The following is an 18,717-nucleotide window of genomic DNA, read 5'->3' as shown; positions in this document are numbered from 1 at the left end:
TGGGACCTCTACTTTTTCACAGAAATATACAATCCATATTTTTTAAAACGGCTTAGGCCGTCATTTAGATTTCATAGTAGGTGATTGACTCATGACATACAAGGCCATGATTCCATGTGATGGAAATCTGTGTATTTGCCGGCCGTGTCAGTGTGGGTAGGATCAACCATTTTCGAAGTATTGTTTTCTGGGCTTCCGGGTTTTTTAATTTTTTTTATTTTTTTTTTTATTTTTTCAAATATGGGTTGCAAACATCGTATATTCCTTAGGAAAATCAAAATGTTTATTACAGAAAAAAATCAGTAAGAAAAGACGAAAGGTAAGATTTTTATTCTAAAGACACATGTAGTGAACCTGTTGACAAGAGTGAGATTTCACGTGTGTTTTGCCTTGAAATTTCCTTGTCTGAAATGAGAGAAAGGCCTCGGTTAGGTAGAGAAGTCTTGATTTCAGCCTCGGACTCCATTTCTGCATCGTAGACTCGGGTCTATCAGTTGCTGAGATATTTTTGGAAACGTGAGCTTCCACAAGCCCCGGTGGTCAGGCAAGGGAAAGGGGAAAGCAGGAGAATAGGGGAAAGAGAGGGGAAAAATGTTAATATTTGAGATTAAAGGCGGTTTATGGCACGCTTCACGGGATTATTTATTCCTTAATATGCAAGCAAAACTCTTTAACCTTGAAATTTTTTGGTTTGTATTTTCCTTAGCTAAATACCTTTTTAAGGCATTTTCTACACAAATACTATTACTCTCTTCTACGTCTGATCTCACCGAGAAATGAGGGAAAGTTGCAAAGCCCAGAAGGATGGAAGTTTTAGAGCTGTGTTTGTGCCCATTAATTTTCTCTTCTATGATATTTTCCCATTTTCACTCTGTTTGACATTGAGCCTCAGCTTTGTTCCTGACTTGTAGCCTATGGCAGTGGAACAGGGAGATGAGACATCATGGAGATGTAGAGCACACATAAAAAGAGAAGATGTGTAAAAACTGAAATGACATGGCAGCTGAAGCAGCTTGTTGCTCAGCTTGGTTGCATGTTTGAGTGGAGAAAGCGAGGTAAATTGTGATATGTAAGAGAATAACACTCGACAGGGTGTATGGTTGTAAGGTATATGGATGCTCAATCATGTGGTGAGGCAGAAGGCTAAAGGACAAGCGCCTTCAGTATCCGCACAGTCTGTAGATATCCGTATGACCTACAAAACAGAGGGTGTTAGGCTCAGAAAAATATCACTTACAAAGCATATGCAAGCAATTTTACGAAAAGAAAAGTCCATCTATACCATTTGGCTACCTCTTAATCTTTCAGTAATTATTAAAAGAATAAAGTTTAGGGTGAAAAAAACGCACCATCACACGCTTCTGTGTGCATTTGCACCACAAATAGATGAATTCTCACAGTAGTACATATGCAAATAACCATTTCCACTTCCCACTGGTTGTACTTAAGCACCTATTAGAGTTACGTGTGTCTTTATGCTAATTTTTCTGAACATTTACAAGAACCACTGTATCTATGCCTAATGGGTTTGGGTAATAGATCTGATGATCTTCAAACGTGGAGCAGGATGTTTTTAGGTCAGTCTGCGTTTACAGCATTCCGGATATTTGAGGTGGGAAGAGAATGGCTGTCTGTGTACTGGCATTAGAACGTTTTAAGATGTTTAGTCAGAGAATTGTTTAAATTTTGATACTGCTGGAGCTACACAGAAAATAGTTTGCAAATTAGTTGCTATGGCAATGTGTAATAAATTACTGAATTTATGTTATAAATTACAATTTACAGGGATTTAACTTCCATTGTGTTCCACATTAACACACGCACGTGCTTAAACCTGCTAGAACGTATAACCAGATATTTTAAAAATGAGCATGATGCAGTATGCCGGCTTGCCTCTGCCTTTCTGAATGTATGCGCATCTCTATAAATGAGAGAAATCATCCCGTTCTTGATTTGGTGACTTTTGATTTGGAGATAGAGAGATGACTGCACAAAATGTAGTGCACTGCAAAATTAACTTCGTTATTTTAGCACGTGGAAATTGCGGATTCCAGGTAGCTTTTTTCTTTCTGTAAGACAGTGTGGTGTGCAGTCCCCATTTTATAAACCTGGAGTCACCGAATCTATGTAGTGACAAACAGATATATTGACTAAATGACTGGGTTTTTTTTGTAAAGGCACTCGTTACGGAGCTAGATAGGCCATTTACACAGTGAAAAGCATCCAAATGCTGAAGTGTATAAAAGCTTCCCTGTAACAAACTTCCCCCCAGATATTGCCTTGCTGAGGGGAGTCCTGGATGCACTGCAGGGCTGGACCAAACGGATGCTTTTACTGTATCTTGGAGTCTTCCAAATTCTTTAAGTTCTGAACTCTGTGCACAGGAATAACTTCTAGAATCTCATTTTGCCTCTAAATTTAACAGTTTAATGCTGTGCCGTTACAGGCACAGCCTTAAGATGCTGCAGCCGTTAATAGTGATGCAGGAAAAACAGTAACAGTCGTTTGTGGGGTTTTGAGTTTGTGTTTGGTTTGGTTGGTTAGTTGCTTTTTTTGTTTGTTTGTTTTTCAAATCATGCACGATTTAACACAGGTGATGGACTTTCCGTGCTATTAATGATTAAAAACATGTTGAATCGCATCTATCAGTGACACTAATTTTAGAAAAAATTAGTAAAATTCATCAAAATTTTAGGAAACTTAAATAAGCGTTGTGTCAGGGCCTTAAAGTTTTCTGAGGCGGTCTGTGCCTGTTGATTTCAGTCTTAAATAAATACTGTGTTGTCATGGAAATCACAAAAGGTTCAAAAGGGACAATCATTGTGTCAATACTAAAAAAAATGGCATGACTTGGAAAAAATTATAGGGAAATTAACCTAACAGAGTATTGGGCCAACTAATGGAAAAGTTGTTTCAGGGTTTAATTAAAAAGCCCAAGAAGTTAGGAATATCATTGGTATTGATCATCGTTACCTGAATAAAAAACAAATTAAAAAAAAAAATCAGCATTATTTTTTGATGCAGGCCTTGTTGAAAAAGGCAGCCATATTTGTGAAGTATACTGAAAGTTTGTAAGTCACTTGACTTAATAGTACGTGACATTCTGATTAAATATTAGCTATGTGCTGTATCAGTGAAGCACACGTTAAATGGATTAAGAACTGATTAATTTACACATTTCAGAAAGTAGTCCCCAGAGAATCATCATCAACTGGGTGAATTTTTAGAGTTGTTCTCCAGGGACTAGTATTAAGCTTGACACTAATCGCTCTTTTTATCCATGATAGGAAAGTAAATAGAACAGTTCTAATAACATTTTAAAATAAAGCAAAGATTGATGGACTGGCGAATAGGTCTGGGTAAAGGCACTTGTAGAGAGTGATCTCGGTTGCTTAATGGCTGAAAGTGCATTTTAATTCATCCAAATATGCGTGTATATGGGAAACACAGGCCATGCTGTTCCCAGAACTAGGAACTGTATTCTGAAATTTTGCTGCAAAACACACAGGGTGCTTCCATGTCAAAAATTTTAGGCTGACCCTTGTGTGTGATAACGAAGAAGAGAGACAGCAAACGTTCATGTCTGTCAGTGGCACTGATGAAAAGGAAACCAGAATAGTGATATTAAAATAACAAAGATTATGCGAGGAATTATGCAAAGATTATGGCAGGGGAAAAAAAAAAAAAGTACTGGAGGTTTGGAAAATTGTCTTGCCGATGGAGGCCTTACAGACCTCAACATATTTAAATTATCTGAAAGAAATTGAAAGGCAATTGATTTCATACTTACCTGCATTAAGGGACAACATTGGGCACCAAACGGTTCTTTAATGTAGCAGAAAAAGGGCAATACAAGATGAGACGTCTGGAAGCGGGAAGCCCCCCAAAATAAAATGAGAGTTACAGTACATTTTGCAAAGACTAGTGGGAAACTACCAAGAGAATTGGTAAATTCATCATTTTTTCATGCCTTCAAATAAGAAATGGATCCTTTCCAGGGAGATATCAAACAGAACTTTCCGAGGCTAAGTCCAGCGTAGTTTGGATAAAATACTTATATAAACACTTCTATAAACACTGCCATCTTGATTCCTCATCCACGTCAAGGAGTGGAGAAGCAAAGAGAAACAGTGGCAGGTGCTATTTGAAAGCCTTCATTGAACTGGGGACGAAAGAGGAAGAAACCCAGCGCACAAGTGATAACTCACAGCCTTTTTCCCTCCATTACGTGATGTGTATTTATGACTTTGCTGTCAGCATGGAATATATGTACGTACAGCATGGTATATATGCACTGAAATATACAGTCAAAGTCCTGTTTTAATGTACCACCAAAGCTTCTAATAACATTTGGCTCGTTTGTTTTCTTGAGGTGGTGTTTGTTGCTGTTTTTTTGTTTTGTTTTTTTCAAATTTTTTTTTTTTTTTTTTTTATAAGGTCAGTAACTTCTCTGACAGCATACCTGGAGTAAGTACTGTCTTGATACACTGCCCATGTTTTGGACGGCAATGGATGATTCTTGTTTTGTTTTGTTGAGGGTTTTCTATTATATGTAAGGTAGGTGACTTCGCCGTCAGAACAGAATGAGGAAAATGAAATCAGGGGCAATTTCCAGTCTGTCTAGACGCTTCAGAAGTTTCGAACGGCATAATTCCATTTCTTCTTTTCTTTATCCGCTGTATTGGCGTTATGTGGTTTGCTGTCAGTGTAATGCCACAAGAGCGAATCCGGGGGATTCGGTCTGCTTGGATCAGAAACGTGCACTTCCCTTTCCTACGCCTTGTCTTCAGCACGTGGACCGATTTGTGGAGTGCGCACAAAAGGGAGTGTCGGATTATTTGAAATTTTTCTTTGTCTAGGAAGGGCAAATAATAAAATAACACTTAAGCAATACGGACAACAGCATTTTGCAGTTTTATTTCCTCCTTTGCCAAGACACAAATGGATGACGCTTTCTTTTCTTTTTCTTTTTAACCCATGTGACAAAGAATCAAATCAAGAACCCCAAAGCCCAATACAGATTTGAAGAACTAATTTTGCTATTTTAAAAAAAAACAACAAACCAACCTTAACCTTGGCATTACAGTACTTTTACTGTGTCAGCAGGTTTTAGTAAAAGCGGTAGGATATTAATTTTGTGCATGATGAAGGCAAATTGCAAGTGGGGAATCCCAGAGCTGGATAACAGTATTAGCAATCACTGCTGTACTACCTGGTTTGCTGCAAGGCTGTGATTTAAATATAAAACTGAGAAACCTCAAAGGAAGAGTGAAGAAAAGTTAAGCTTTGGATCATTTTGATGTTTTTTCCTAGCTGAATAACGTGATGTCAAATAGGAAGGAGTCGTCCTGCTAAATGACCTTTGCAAAATCATCCATTTGCTTAAAAAGCTACTTGAAGTAGATCGGTTATTATCCTGATTACTCTATTTCTTTCATGTTAGCCATTATAATGGCACCTGGGAAAATCTGTTTGAAAACTTTGCTTCGTTCTTTCTTCTGCTGCATATGCGCTTTGGTCCTCTGAACAATGCTAATAAGCAATACTCTTTGGTTGTTTGTTTGTTGGGTTTTTTTGTTTTTTTTTTAAGAGATTACAGGTCATGATGATATGAGAGACTAATATGAGCCAACAGGGCTGGAAAACAAAGAATTCACAAGCTTACTCGGGTTATTAGTGCAAAGGGAAGGGGGAGCAGGTGGCAAGTTAGATAGCCATCTAGATATTATCAATCTGACAGGTATCCAAGTGGCTCTGTATTACAGTCTCTAATTTTGATCTCTGAATAGTTTTTAATAAGATTTAGCTATGGGGTTTTCAGCCGTGACCTGTGTTAGAAGATGTTCCTTCCAATCACATTAAAAATGTACTTTGTGAAAATTCCTCTACTGACAAAACCGAAGGACTTTCCATTGTAAAAGCCAATGTTTTACCTCCGCGTTGCCTAGAATCAGAAACCTAAAAGTTAGAAAGGAGGTGGTCTTAGTGTTTGTTTTTTTCCCCCTTCACGTTAAAGAAGCTGAACTAAGCTTGGAAGTCAGAGCAAAATAGTTTTTATTCAGGTTCTTTGATTTTTGTCACTGGGCATTCAATGCGACTTTTTTGGCTTGTGTTGCTTATAAATCTAATTTCATTCTGGAGCCAGGACTTTTTCGGCATTGCTCCTGTGAAACTTGGACGCAACGATTTGACAATATGTCCAGCCCAAAACAGATCAAGTAGTCACACATGACTGATTCGGCGGAGCATGGTCAAAGACAAGACTGATGTCTCGGTGCAGCAAACAATTCTCTAGGGTAGGGGCAGCGCGCTCAAATCCAGTCACCCCAGAGTAAACACTAAGTTAGACGCAGCTTAAATGTGCCTTCAAGCACAGGCTTCCACTGCTGACTACATGAGAGCCCCAAGCCAAGTTGCAGATCCAGCCATGCCGTAGCATTTATATCTCTTTTCAGCCTGCTAGCAAGCGTCCGTAATGGTTAGAGCAGTATTGGGGTGTGCCCTGCAAGGAGAAGGGGGAGAAAAAAGAGAAAAACTCTTGTTAGAATAATCTTGCGAATATGTTTCACGGGTATTTGCAACTCATTTTATTAATTTTCCATGAGCGTTTGTAAGTGTGATAGTTTGCTCGCCAGAGTGTTGGCAGAAAGGAGGAGTCCTGGAAGACTCCATTGGAAATATTCTCTGCTGCAGAGATCACTTTGATTTTCCTCTCCTTCATTTTAAAAGTTTTAGTCATCTAATCAAAGAGCAGAAACTATAGTATGTAACTTTTCTCATGACTAGAGACTAATGACTCTAAATGTTCTAATGACTAATACATGCAGTGTGTGAAGGACAGCTAAAGAACTGGGAATAGTGTGCAAAAATTTCATGGGATTCATATGCACATGTAAAGTTTTCCAAATAACTTTGATTAACTTGTTAAAAAATATATTCTTTTGGATTAGCTAACAAAATATTAATTTTTGAAGTAGCTTATTATTTAAAGTAATAAAATAATTATATGTATTGATTTGGTGTTAATCAACCTCTATTTGTGAATAAAATGATATTTTAATTTTAAGATCGCTGCTCTGTTCTAAAATATCTGCAATAAGGTTGACTTTTGGTCTAAAAAAAAAAAAAAGGCTAAAAAATAGAGACGCTTTTCTTCTCTGCTAATGTTTGTAAAAAGATTCTCTTGTTACCAAGTAGGGTTTTCTCAGTTATTATTTCAAAGGGCAATGACACGAATTAAAATTGATCTTTGTTAAAATGGCTTTTTTTACTATCTACCTTTACTCGTGCCATTGTTTACCATGTATTATGGTATATATGGAATGTGCATTGAAGGTAGACAGTTTTAGACAGGTCTGGATTTGGTTCACGGTGGTTTCGGTATGATCTGCCTTCAATTTTTACACGTTATGGCCAGTGAGTGATGCGCGATGCCCAAGGTAGTTTTAAGCTAAGTTGGGTCTCGGACGCAGGCGAGCCTGGGAAGCACTATGGACCAGGCTGTGCCTTGGTTCGTGTGGCCACGGCCATGCTGCTCTGATGCTTGAGCCAGTTTGTTTTAAGTTCGCCCGGGTATCCCTCCACTGCCGTTGACAATGTAAAGCATATTCGCACACTGGAATCCTTGCAATTTTTTGGTATCATTCAATCTTTTATTTTTATTCCCCCCCCCCCCAAGTATATTCCCCCCCTCCCTTAGTATTTCTGGCACATATATGTCCACAGGTGTTATTAAGTGTAGGGTAGCATGTGGTGTCCATGCTTCAGTGCTATCGCAGAGGAAGGACTTCCTACAGGAAAAAAATGATCGCTTTCAGTATTTTGCAGGCTGCCCATCTAAGCCCATCATTGCCTGGCATCTACACACTAAGGGCAAGGATCCAGCGAACTTGTGAGTGGGCACCATGCCATCTGAACAGATGGGCATGGAAGTAGGCAGCCAGTAGACCATGTATGTGCATCAACTGTGGGTGTTGAGGGCAAGATTCCCAGTGGAGAATGTCCAAACAGCTGTCTGGCCTGAGCCAACATGCCTACGACCAAGCAAAAGTGCCATCCCTAAATCCTGCTGAGTTGGATTAACCTTCAAAAATAAAAATTGCTTCTGCAGTAGCATAAGGTGAGTTTTTGGCTTGTTTAAATCTGAAAGACAGAAATAGGTAGGCAGGATAAAGAGCTGCACTAACGTAGAGTCCACTAGAGAGGACTGAGCATTTGTCTAGGAATATGAATAATATTTTATAGAAGGGTATTTATATGGTACAGAGTAACTGATGACTTACAGGAGTGTGACATCAATGTTAATTATGCTCTTTCTGTTAAGGCAGTCCTTTCAGGAGGGACCGAGCTTTTGAGTGCATTTTGATTGCAGTGTATGTGCTGGATGTGATTTTGTAAAGGCAATTCTTCGGGAATTTTTTTTTTTTTTTGCACGTTTATTTACGAAGTTTTAATGATTTTTTTTTTTTTCTTGCCCCTTACCCTGAGAATGCTATTCTGGGGTGTAAACTCAGGTCAGAGCTGCTGACACAGTTTGCTGTCATAGCTGAGTTCTCACCTTTATGGTCTTTATTTTTTTAAGATCCAAGGGGGACATGAAAAGATAATTTGTCGTTACCCTCTGTCAGTATTAGCTTTGATTTTTACCTTTTATAGACATAACATCAAAGAATGCATTTTTGCAGACTTAGATGTCCAAGGCAAAGAACAGAGAAATACTGATGTCTATTGCGTTTTTATTCCTGTTGGTTTTACTCCCTATTTCCTCTATCATTGGTGTGCTAGTCGTTTGTAATTTTACCAAAGCACCTGCAGTAGTTAAGATTAATATATTCTAATATCATGATGAACCAAAAGTAGCAACCGCATGATGAATAGAAAAATCTGAGTAGGAAACTTATCAATATATTTTATTTTATAATACACATTTTTATGCATGGTTAGATGAATATTGTCACGGTGTGCGCGTTGCTGTATGTTGTTACCTACTGCAGGCTGTAACAAAAAAGGCTGGTAGAAGCATATTAAAAAAAAAAATCTCACTTTAAATGTTCTTTTCTTGAATCGATGAGTATTGTATTTAGTACAATTATACCATATTGAAGCTTTGAGACCAGGTCCCAGTTTGATTTCCAATTGGAAATCCTGAGGATTAGCGGCAACGCAGCTGTTGGTCCCTTTGTGGTAGTTTGATCCCCAGGTACGTGAATCCGAGTGACCCGCAGTCAAATTTAGAGCAGCCTTAGGATTTCTTGAACTCAGATGGGTGGTAAGAACCTTTTGTAGCTGTCTCCTCTTCTACATACGGTTTTGGCAGATGTCCTACTCCTGAAAAGGCTAAAAATGAAGCCAACTACATCAGCTGGGACTCCCTCAAAGCACGGATCAATTGGACAAATTTCAAAGTTCATTTGAGTAGCTAGAGAGGAACAAAAGGGCTCCTACTCTAGGGAAAATCTGCTCCTGGGAAACAGCAAGCCATTAATGGAGAAAAGTACCTACTGCCTGATGTAGGCTTATCCTCAGAGTTAAAATATTAGCCCAAACTGGATACCCCAAATTTGCATCACCCCTCCAACAGTTTCGGGAAAGAAGGTGACACAGTTCCAAACAGACCATGCTTTGTAGTCAAACTCATGATTATTTATTCTCTGACCACAGAGAAGCGGTTCATCTTAACACTGGCTGAAATTTAAACTAGGATCTGGGTAATTATTTTGCTCTTATTTCATGAATGAAGGGGCTGAATAAATGGAGATACTCTCGCAGTAAAAGTGCCGTGGCGCTTGTCTACTGCAAGTTCTGAAGCCAGGGAGAACGCCCATGTGATTAAACTGCCTTGATATAAAATACCTACCTTCAGAGTCTCGAATACGAAGGAGGACCCTCGCGCTGTGGGAAAGGTCTATAGGATTCTGATTTATAAGGGAGCAAGAGGTCAAGGGAAGCAAAACCATTATCATTATTTTCACAGGCTCTGGAGATCTGAACTGAATATAGAGGGCAGTGTGCTCAAAGGGAGACGTGCAGGGGGAACACAACACAATCCTGCTTGCTTTCTTTTTTTTTTTTTTTTTTTTTCCCCCCACTGACTTCAGCCCGCAGATTCTGCTGAGAGCGTGTCATATGTAACAAACTCAAGCCTGTAAGGACTGTGAAGTGGTTTTCTTATTAAATGATGCATAGAGAGATTATCTGGTCGGTAGCCAGCGCACAAAAGCTCCATCCATGCAAGTTCCTATTCCCCATCAAAGTGTTTGGTCACCTGCGTAGTAATGAGTTTCCAGGGGCCTGGGGATGGGGAGGGAGGGTGAGGAGCAAACGTGGGCTGGTGGGGGCAGGACTGGAACTGCACTTCATGCCCCTCTCTCTCTCTCTCCTCCTGCAAGCCTCAGGGGGGGAAAAAAGCTGAAAGACCTAATGTCACGTTATGCTGCCTTGTATTCGTGACCAGCAGAAGGAGGGAGGTGATTGTCCCCCTGTACTCAGCACTGGTGAGGCCACTCCTTGCGTCTTGTGTCCGGTTCTGGGCACCTCAATACGAGAGAGATCTCGAGGTGCTGGAGCGAGCGCAGAGGAGGGCAACGAAGCTGGTGAAGGGCCTGGAGAATAAATCTTATGAGGAGCGACTGAAGGAGCTGGGACTGTTTAGTTTGAGGAAGAGGAGGCTGAGGGGAGACCTCATCGCTCTCTACATCTACTTGAAAGGACACTGTAGAGAGGTTGGTGCTGGTCTCTTCTCACAGGTCATTAGCGATAGAACAAGTGGGAATGGGTTCAAGCTGCAACAGGGTAGGTTTAGGCTGGACATTAGGAAAAAATTCTTCACAGAGAGAGTGGTCAGACACTGGAATAGGCTGCCCAGAGAGGTGGTGGACTCACCATCCCTGGATGTGTTTAAGACTCGTTTAGATGTGGTGTTAAGGGATATGGTGTAAGGGAGAACTTTGTAGAGTGGAGTTGATGGTTGGACTCGATGATCCCAAGGGTCTTTTCCAACCTAAATGATTCTGTGATTCTCCAATACCTTTTCTTCTGAAGAAATCTATTTGGGACAAGCAAGGAGGGGAAAACACCCAACCACGTGGGTCTAATGTAACCCTCTGGAGGATGGTGTTAGGAGGGCTCCAGAGCAAGCCAGGAGCACCGGTGGCCACAGCTGTGGGCAAGGAGCCTCCTGGGACACAGGGTGGTTTCCCCGGGGCTGAAACAGGGTCTTCTGCTGAGCTATTGCGCAGCTGTAACGCACGGAGAGCACCCACAGCAGCAAGTCGAAGGAGAGGGGGGTTGCTCCTGCTGTTTCTTGACAGCCTCCATTTTTTAAGGATGGACCAAAAACCCTTATCTGCTGAGATGACAAAAGAGCATCTCCGAGTGGGGAGCCCCGTGGGATTTTCTCAGTGCCTTTTCACAGCAGGAGAGAAACCATGTCATAGTGGAGCTGCTTCCAAATAATTTGTGTAGATAATGATGGACATGCCATACTGCCTAAAACTGGATCTTTAAAACAAAACAAATCACTTTGAGCATGGCAGCGAGTGAACTGTTACAGGATTTTTCTTTCTCTTGCCATCGCCAAGATGTCTTTCAAAGGATGGGGCCATTAAGAAATGCTACAGTACATTTTTGTAAAGTTTCTCTTTCTAAGCAGTTAAGAGCCGTCAGTGTAGTATGGGAGTGACTGGGAATGAAATGACCACGGACATCGCTAAATCAGGTGCCACCCCTCCTTCTCTCTTGAGGGAATGGTTTTCACAAAAGTTTACGTGACTAGTTCGTACTTTTACTGCAAACTTTCAAGCTGCCACCAGCAAGTTCGATCCTATAAAGTATGGAGCGTTCTGGCCCTGACCCAGAAAAACACTTAAGCCCATTGCAGAGTGCTTTCCTGGATCAGGTCCAACGTGGAGCAGCGTGCAATAGTAGGGGTTCAACAGTAGGGGCTTTCTCTCTATTTTGGGTATTTATAAAGGAGACTCCACACACATGGTTGCAGTGTGGGTAGGATGAAACAAAACAATAGACCCCTTAAAAGAAAGGTGAAAGCATGAACAGCGTGACAATATTTTTGGTGGAAATCTAACAAAACCTCCATGAGAACCTCCTCCTTGGTGGAGCGGTACAGTGCTTGATGGAGAAACCCAGAGGTAGATGTCATTCCAGTGTTTCCCATCCAAAGCAGAGCTCTGCTGCACCGGGGGCTGCTTGTTTGAACCAGCTACGGTTTTCCCAGACTACTTGTAGGTGACTTTTGTGGGTAAATAACTTGTGGTGAATAACTTGATACTCTTGGAAACCACTTAGAAATATTTTACAATTATCTTAATTATTTAGGGATACGAGTGAATTAAGACTGATGTTTCAGGAAATAATTAATTTTCTTTACTTTGCACTGGAGCAGCCTGTCTGGGCCCTTTGAGAAACGCTACTTGGTTTTGTTAGGTTTGGTTGAAATCAAGAAGAAGTATGCTGCTTCTCGACTAGACGGATTAGGTCAGAAATATGCTTGTAATGGGAAATAAAATCCAAATCAGTCCTCCAAGTCTCTTTTCAAATCAACGCCACGCTATTTGAAGAGACTAGCAATGAGTTAGTCGTGATGGATTCCCACAAAAAGAGGGGGAAATTAAAGAACAAATGGGAACACAGAAAGAAATGAAATTAAATATCAGGTTATCGTATTTTTACTTCATCAATGTTAAAACAGCAGTTGTCAGATGGTTGTCCCTTCACGCCGGGATACCAGGCATATGTAATGGAGGCTTTGCCTTTGTAGAAAGGATGATGACGGATTAGTGCTTAGATGCTGGAATAACTCTGGTAGGAGATGGATACCCTTTAGCTAAGGGAAAGGGGGGGCTGCTGAGGCTGAACTTAACGAAACCAGACTTGCCCACAGACTTGCAAGCGCTCGCAGAGTGGATTTTTAATGCTGCAGGTGACATTGTTGCTGACTGAAGAATGTTCATCAAATCAGAAAACTGCTGATAAGCTGCCTTTCCCAAAAAGGGATCTCACGAACTTCTCCTGTAAATCTCTGCCTTTCATCATACGCTGGGAGGTGAGGTAGAGGACTTGTGACAGATATTATTTAGGGTTTTCTTCAGTTTGTTAGGATAATCGAATGGAGCAATAGAGGAAAAAAAAATAAATTCAAAACATCTCCTTTATGTTCTATCTGTTAAAAAATGGAATGAAAAGAATTGAGCCTGCGCTTCCCTTTGAATATTTTGGTATTGGGAGTATATTGAAAGATGGGTATATTGACTCCTGTCACCCAGTTCTCCTGCTAGGAACATTTTAACACTGAACTGAACATATTGTAAAGGAAGTGGTACGACTAATTCATCCAGCAGTATTTGTAAAATATATTTAAGACCAAATTTGTGTAAGGCCTGCTGGAATTCTATAAAATCAGTTTTATGGAAGACTATATTGCCTCCATTGTTGAGTTTTTCCAAGCTATTTTGATTCAGTTTAAAAGAGTTTCATTCCCAAACCAAGAGGCTGGTAGAAACGAGTAAGATTTTTGTTGAAGTTTCCACTAATTCCGTTTGTAAGCCAAGTATTTGGGGTGTTTTTCTGGAAGAGCTTGATCTTGGCTTACATAGCTGTGGATTTTGGTTGTATTTCTGTAACCAGATTCAGACTTTGGAACTTCAGTACTTGCTTGCATGAGATTGCTCATTGCTGGGCTATGGAGTAGTGTAATTTCTTTTATTTTTGCCCTATAAGAGAAACAGATTTTTAGCAAAAATATCATATTAAATAATCAGGTAGGTCTATTCTTTCTCCTTGTACATGTGCAGTTTTCCTTAATATTTCTGCCTTGCATACAGCAAAGAGGTTTTGAAGCACATAATATCATCATAACTGGAATTTAATGCTTTTCTTCTCTTTTCATATTTCCCAGAAATCTTACTATTGTCTTTTGATTAAACTACCGCTAATAATACACTAGTACTACTAAAATAGTACTTTTTTGCTATCTCCTCTCTTTGTTTGGCTGTGGATGGGTTTAGTGCTTGTGACATATTCTTTTTAGCATGTTTCAAATGCGAGCATTCCTTTTGCTAATGCTCTGATCGCTGAACCAAAGGCGGGACGGGATGCTCTGATCGGCGCCGTACACTTCATAAAGTTGCATCTAGGGCCCCCAACAGACGCGTATGATTCCTGGAGAGAGCAGCTGAATGTTAAAATAGATACTGCAGGGTGGTGGTGTGCCTTTTTATTTAATTTGGATAAGGGAAGAATATATTTTAGAAAGCATGGCTGGGCAAGACGCTCTGTTGTACGTTAAGGAATAATTAGAATGGGGGATCTGGGTAAGAAAGACTTGCTATGATCTAGACCTGAATAGTTTAGCTATATGTCTTGAGCACTATAGAACCTTCAGAGCTGTTGAACAGTAAAGATAAAGATAAATTGAATTAATTTATTTTGAATTTATATACCAGCCTCTGCCTGCATTAATATTAAGTTCCATCCAAAATCTAAATAGAAAGACTGTAATCTTAGAAGTTCTCTCAATAGCATCAGCAAATCATTCTTGTTTACCCTACATGCTAATAAAACGGGAACATGACACTCCTGAAAACAAGATTGCAAAATACAGAAAATGTGGTCTGACATTTTTTTTCTCCCCAAAGGAGGGACTGCCACTAACTAAAGTATTTCTTATGAAAGCTCGATTGCTTAAGATGCAGAATATTAAGAGAGAAAAACACTTTAGGACACAGCCATGTCACCAGCTGTTACTCACCCTTAATGAAATTGTTAAGTGATATTCTTCATAAATAGGTCAGAGAAACTTTTGAATTGTGAAGAATGTTTTATCTCTTTCTTTGAAATGTTTGTATTAAATTTAGAACTGGTAATTCATTAAGCTCATTAGCTCTGACTAGGAGAGTAGAGCAATATCTAGGATATAGATTTCAAGGCTTAAAAATGTTAGTGCTTACAAATAAACATGAAAGCAATGTGTGGAGAAAAAATATGGGATCATAATATGTTTAACTGTTTTTTGAGCGTGGCCCTCTGGATTAATTAAGAACATTTTCTATATTCAGACACTTGAATATAAACAGAATACATTATGACTTTTGGTTGACTCTGTTTTAATAGGGAAAAAGAGAATGCATTATGATGAATACAGTGGGAACTAGTTGAGACTATATTTTGTTGTTTGCTTTTTTGGCTTCAGTTAAAAGAGGAGATAATCACTGAATTTTACAGGATCACAAATCCAAATTATATTATTATTGTATGACATTGAATTTAAACAAAGTTTTTAATATATATGTATACGTATACATACACACTCTCTTTGCGGTGGCCTGTTCTTTGTTGCAGATTTGTAAGGAAGTAAAACGCTATTGAGCTCTGCCAAATGCTTGATTTGTGATGAAATTTTTATTTAGTCTTAATAATTCCTGGTATAATGCAATAATTGTTCAGACTTAAGTCACAGATAGTTATACTGGCTTCCTCTTAGAAAAGAGGGAACTGGATGAATCAAGCACTCGGTACTTGGGAATGATTTTAGAATCAGAGTCCAGTATTGCTGTAGCCTTCCCGTCATGGAGATTTTGGAAATAGCCTTTAAAGCAGTTTAAACATACCGGATATATTATGTGCTTGTTCCCAGTTATTTTCTAGTTTCTTCATTGACTTGCTTTGTGGCCTAGAGGTTATAATTAGCATCTTTCCCATTTCTGTAAAATGGGTTTAAGAGCCCCTAAACTTAAGCAATTTTTTGAGATTCCTGATGGAAAAGTCATAACTTAAAATGATTATTATCAGTTGGTTAACTGCTAGGCAAATTTGCCAGTGTGATATCACAAAGAAACACTTTTATACCAGAGATGTTTAGAGTTTAGTAGCTGTACATTTCAAATACACGGGGCTCAGAGGAATACTGGCTTTCACAGAAATGCAGTATTGAAAGAAACCAGGTTTCCACAACTCCGTCCAATGCATGCTGTGCATGCCCAGCAATTGAACTTGTTGGTCCATCTCAATCTGCATGTATTTGAATCCTCTCTGAATTCGAATCCTTGGTTTTTTTTTTTTATTATTTTTTATTTCCTTTTTAGGTAAATCGTCATAGAAGAAATCATTCCCAACACAACTTGACGCTTGCAGACATCATTAGTACACAGGACCACACGGTAAGCAATTGCTCTGTAGAGCTGATAAATCACTCTTGTTATGTTAAATGTTTATAATGTAAATGTTACACATGCTTTTCTAAGGAATAAATACATGAGGCTTTGGATGCCTCAAGATGTTAAGGGATTCAAGGGACTTTGATTAATCAATAAAAGGAATAATTTTAGAAGGTACAAAGCAATTTATATAGCTTGACTTTGCTGTTAATTCTGCTGTATTAGACTGATGTTTCATCAGTATTAATACTTGGTGTAAGGGGATGTGACCATGTCTTTGTCCTGTCTTTGCCCATATTAAGGTGGTTTTAGTATTAATATCAATTTTTTTAGAACTAAAAGTGATCACAAAATTTAAAAAAATTTCATTGACAATAAAAGAATCTAGAGGGAACGAGAAGCATAGAGGTTTTTCTATCAAAAGAAAATGAATATTCAAATACAGAATGTTGGTATCAGTGGTACTTTTACCAACACAGACTTTGCAGGATTAGGTAGGTTCAGAAGCTTTGAATTCTTCTAATCAGGAAAATTATAGAACCTACATGTGATATAGTTTCTAATACTGTTATGTCATGAGACCTTTTTTATTATTACTTAGAAACGCAAATATTTACACATACATGCTCTCATCTTTAATACTCTTCTAAAAAGAAAAAAAAAAAAACACAACAAAACCAACCACAAACCCCCACATAGTAATTCCATTTTCTTATTGCTTTGCTAATTCTTCAGGGCATTTTGGGTCATTTTCTCAACCTTCCACTTGTTGAAAAGGTACAGGGAGGGCAGCAGCTTAACAACAAATGATGATATTTCTTGAGACAGGAACAACAGAGCATATCATGAGGAAATACTCGGTATTTTTTTTTAATCTAATATCATCCACTTGCAGAAATATTGTAAATTGATCCTGAACTGTCTTGGAAGTATTTTCTTGAAAACAAGTAGAACAGAATAGGGTATATTAGCAGATGTTAAAAAAGGGGAATATAGCACCCCAAACAGAGATTATAAAAAACATTGTGGTCACTCTAGAAATCTTTTTCTTTGTCTTTCTGATAAAGCTATTTTGTAATTACATAAAGGCCCTTTTATACTAATGATAGAGAAAACTGTGCACGTTATCAGTTAATGAAGACCATGCTATTTTTTTTTTTTAAGACAGCACCTGTACTAATTCAATTAAAGCAATATATATGAGAGTTGCTTTTCTTCACACCGAGAGTTCTCATATTAACTGAAGACCTTTTAGTTTTGGGCTGTTTAATTTTGGCCTGTTTAACTTAAACCAAATGGCAGATCTGAGCTATGTAATTTAAATCAGGATATTTTATATGCCCAGCATTTGTTAGTGGATTTGATATTCTAGCTCAAGACAATTGTATGGAAAATATGACTGAGCAGCAACATTTTCATCTGGAAGAACATCCAATTTTTAACTTCCCCAAATGTGAGAACAGAGGTGATTCAGATCTGATGTTGAAAATCACATTTGCCTTTAGTTTTGGATTGGTTAAAATAACAGTTTGTGAAGGGTGGTTGGTAAACTTTGAAAGCATGAGATTTTTGGGTCTGATTCAGAGAAGCAATCAACAGCTCGAATGGTTAGCCAATGCTCCTCCCAATTTCTGTTTCCAGATGGATAGAAATATTAAAAAGAATAACCTTTCTCATATGTTATTTGGCATCTCTGGCCCTGGCCAAGCACCAGAAGTTTTATGCTACAAAAATGAAAGGTTAGAAGGGGAAGAAAAATATCAAAAGATGTAAAATAAGTTTGATTTAAAAAAAAAAAAAAAAAAAAAAAAAGTAGGTGGAGATGGGGATTAAGTCTTATTTTAGCTCTCATAATTCACCCATCCATCACTAGATAAATAGTGACATGACTCTACACAATAATCCCTACATACTTTCTCTCTGGGTTTTCTATGGCAATGATATGCATGACAGGAATTTGCATGAGATAAGTACAAATTATAGAAAATGCTCACGCTAATCCTCGTGTACCCATTTGAGAACGTCACCCAAATCATTGTCCACATACCTACAGACCTTTTCATAGGTGCAAACAGGTATGTACACAATATATATTTCATTATATTCTGTATCCCAGCAACAGACAAAAATCTAAAGAAGTAGTTAAACGTATTACGCTGTTAGTATCAACAATATTTTGTAAGATCAAAATAACAAATAAGTTTGATTTAAAAATCCTTGTGTTGCATGTTAAAGCATGTGCCATTTAACTGCTTTGCAGGCAGCAAAATTTCTATTTAAATTGTTACAAAGTCACCTTGTGACGCATTTTGCTATAAAGATCTTGTGGAGTTACAATGTCCTGGTGAGGTACTGACCCAGTAGCGTTTGAAAAGGAAAACAGACCCACCCTGAATCACGAATTTGCTTATTTTCCCATTAGTGACATGGCTGGGACATGGTTAGCTAATGAGATCTGACGAGAAGGCAGGTCGATGGGTTTTGCTAAAGACCAGTCGTCTTGTTTTGTTTGGTTTTTAATTTTTAAGTGTAAATTTACATAGCCCAA

At 38.6% G+C, this 18,717-nt stretch overlaps 1 protein-coding gene across 3 annotated transcripts in view; it reads left to right on the top strand.

Annotated features, from left to right (window-relative positions):
• The window catches only part of ARHGAP15 (Rho GTPase activating protein 15), a 339,525-nt gene that overhangs the window by 32,358 nt on the left and 288,450 nt on the right, over positions 1 to 18,717 (top strand). For all 3 annotated transcript variants that reach the window (XM_063340777.1, XM_063340778.1, XM_063340776.1), the window contains one exon: positions 16,098 to 16,172. In XM_063340777.1, coding sequence (XP_063196847.1) covers positions 16,098 to 16,172 — 75 coding nt within the window. The remainder of the gene's footprint in view (positions 1 to 16,097; positions 16,173 to 18,717) is intronic.

The sequence above is a fragment of the Chroicocephalus ridibundus genome, chromosome 7, assembly GCF_963924245.1.
Source record: "Chroicocephalus ridibundus chromosome 7, bChrRid1.1, whole genome shotgun sequence".
Classification (NCBI taxonomy): domain Eukaryota; kingdom Metazoa; phylum Chordata; class Aves; order Charadriiformes; family Laridae; genus Chroicocephalus; species Chroicocephalus ridibundus.
Note: the sequence above shows the minus strand (reverse complement) of the source record. Positions and strands in the feature narration are given on the sequence as shown.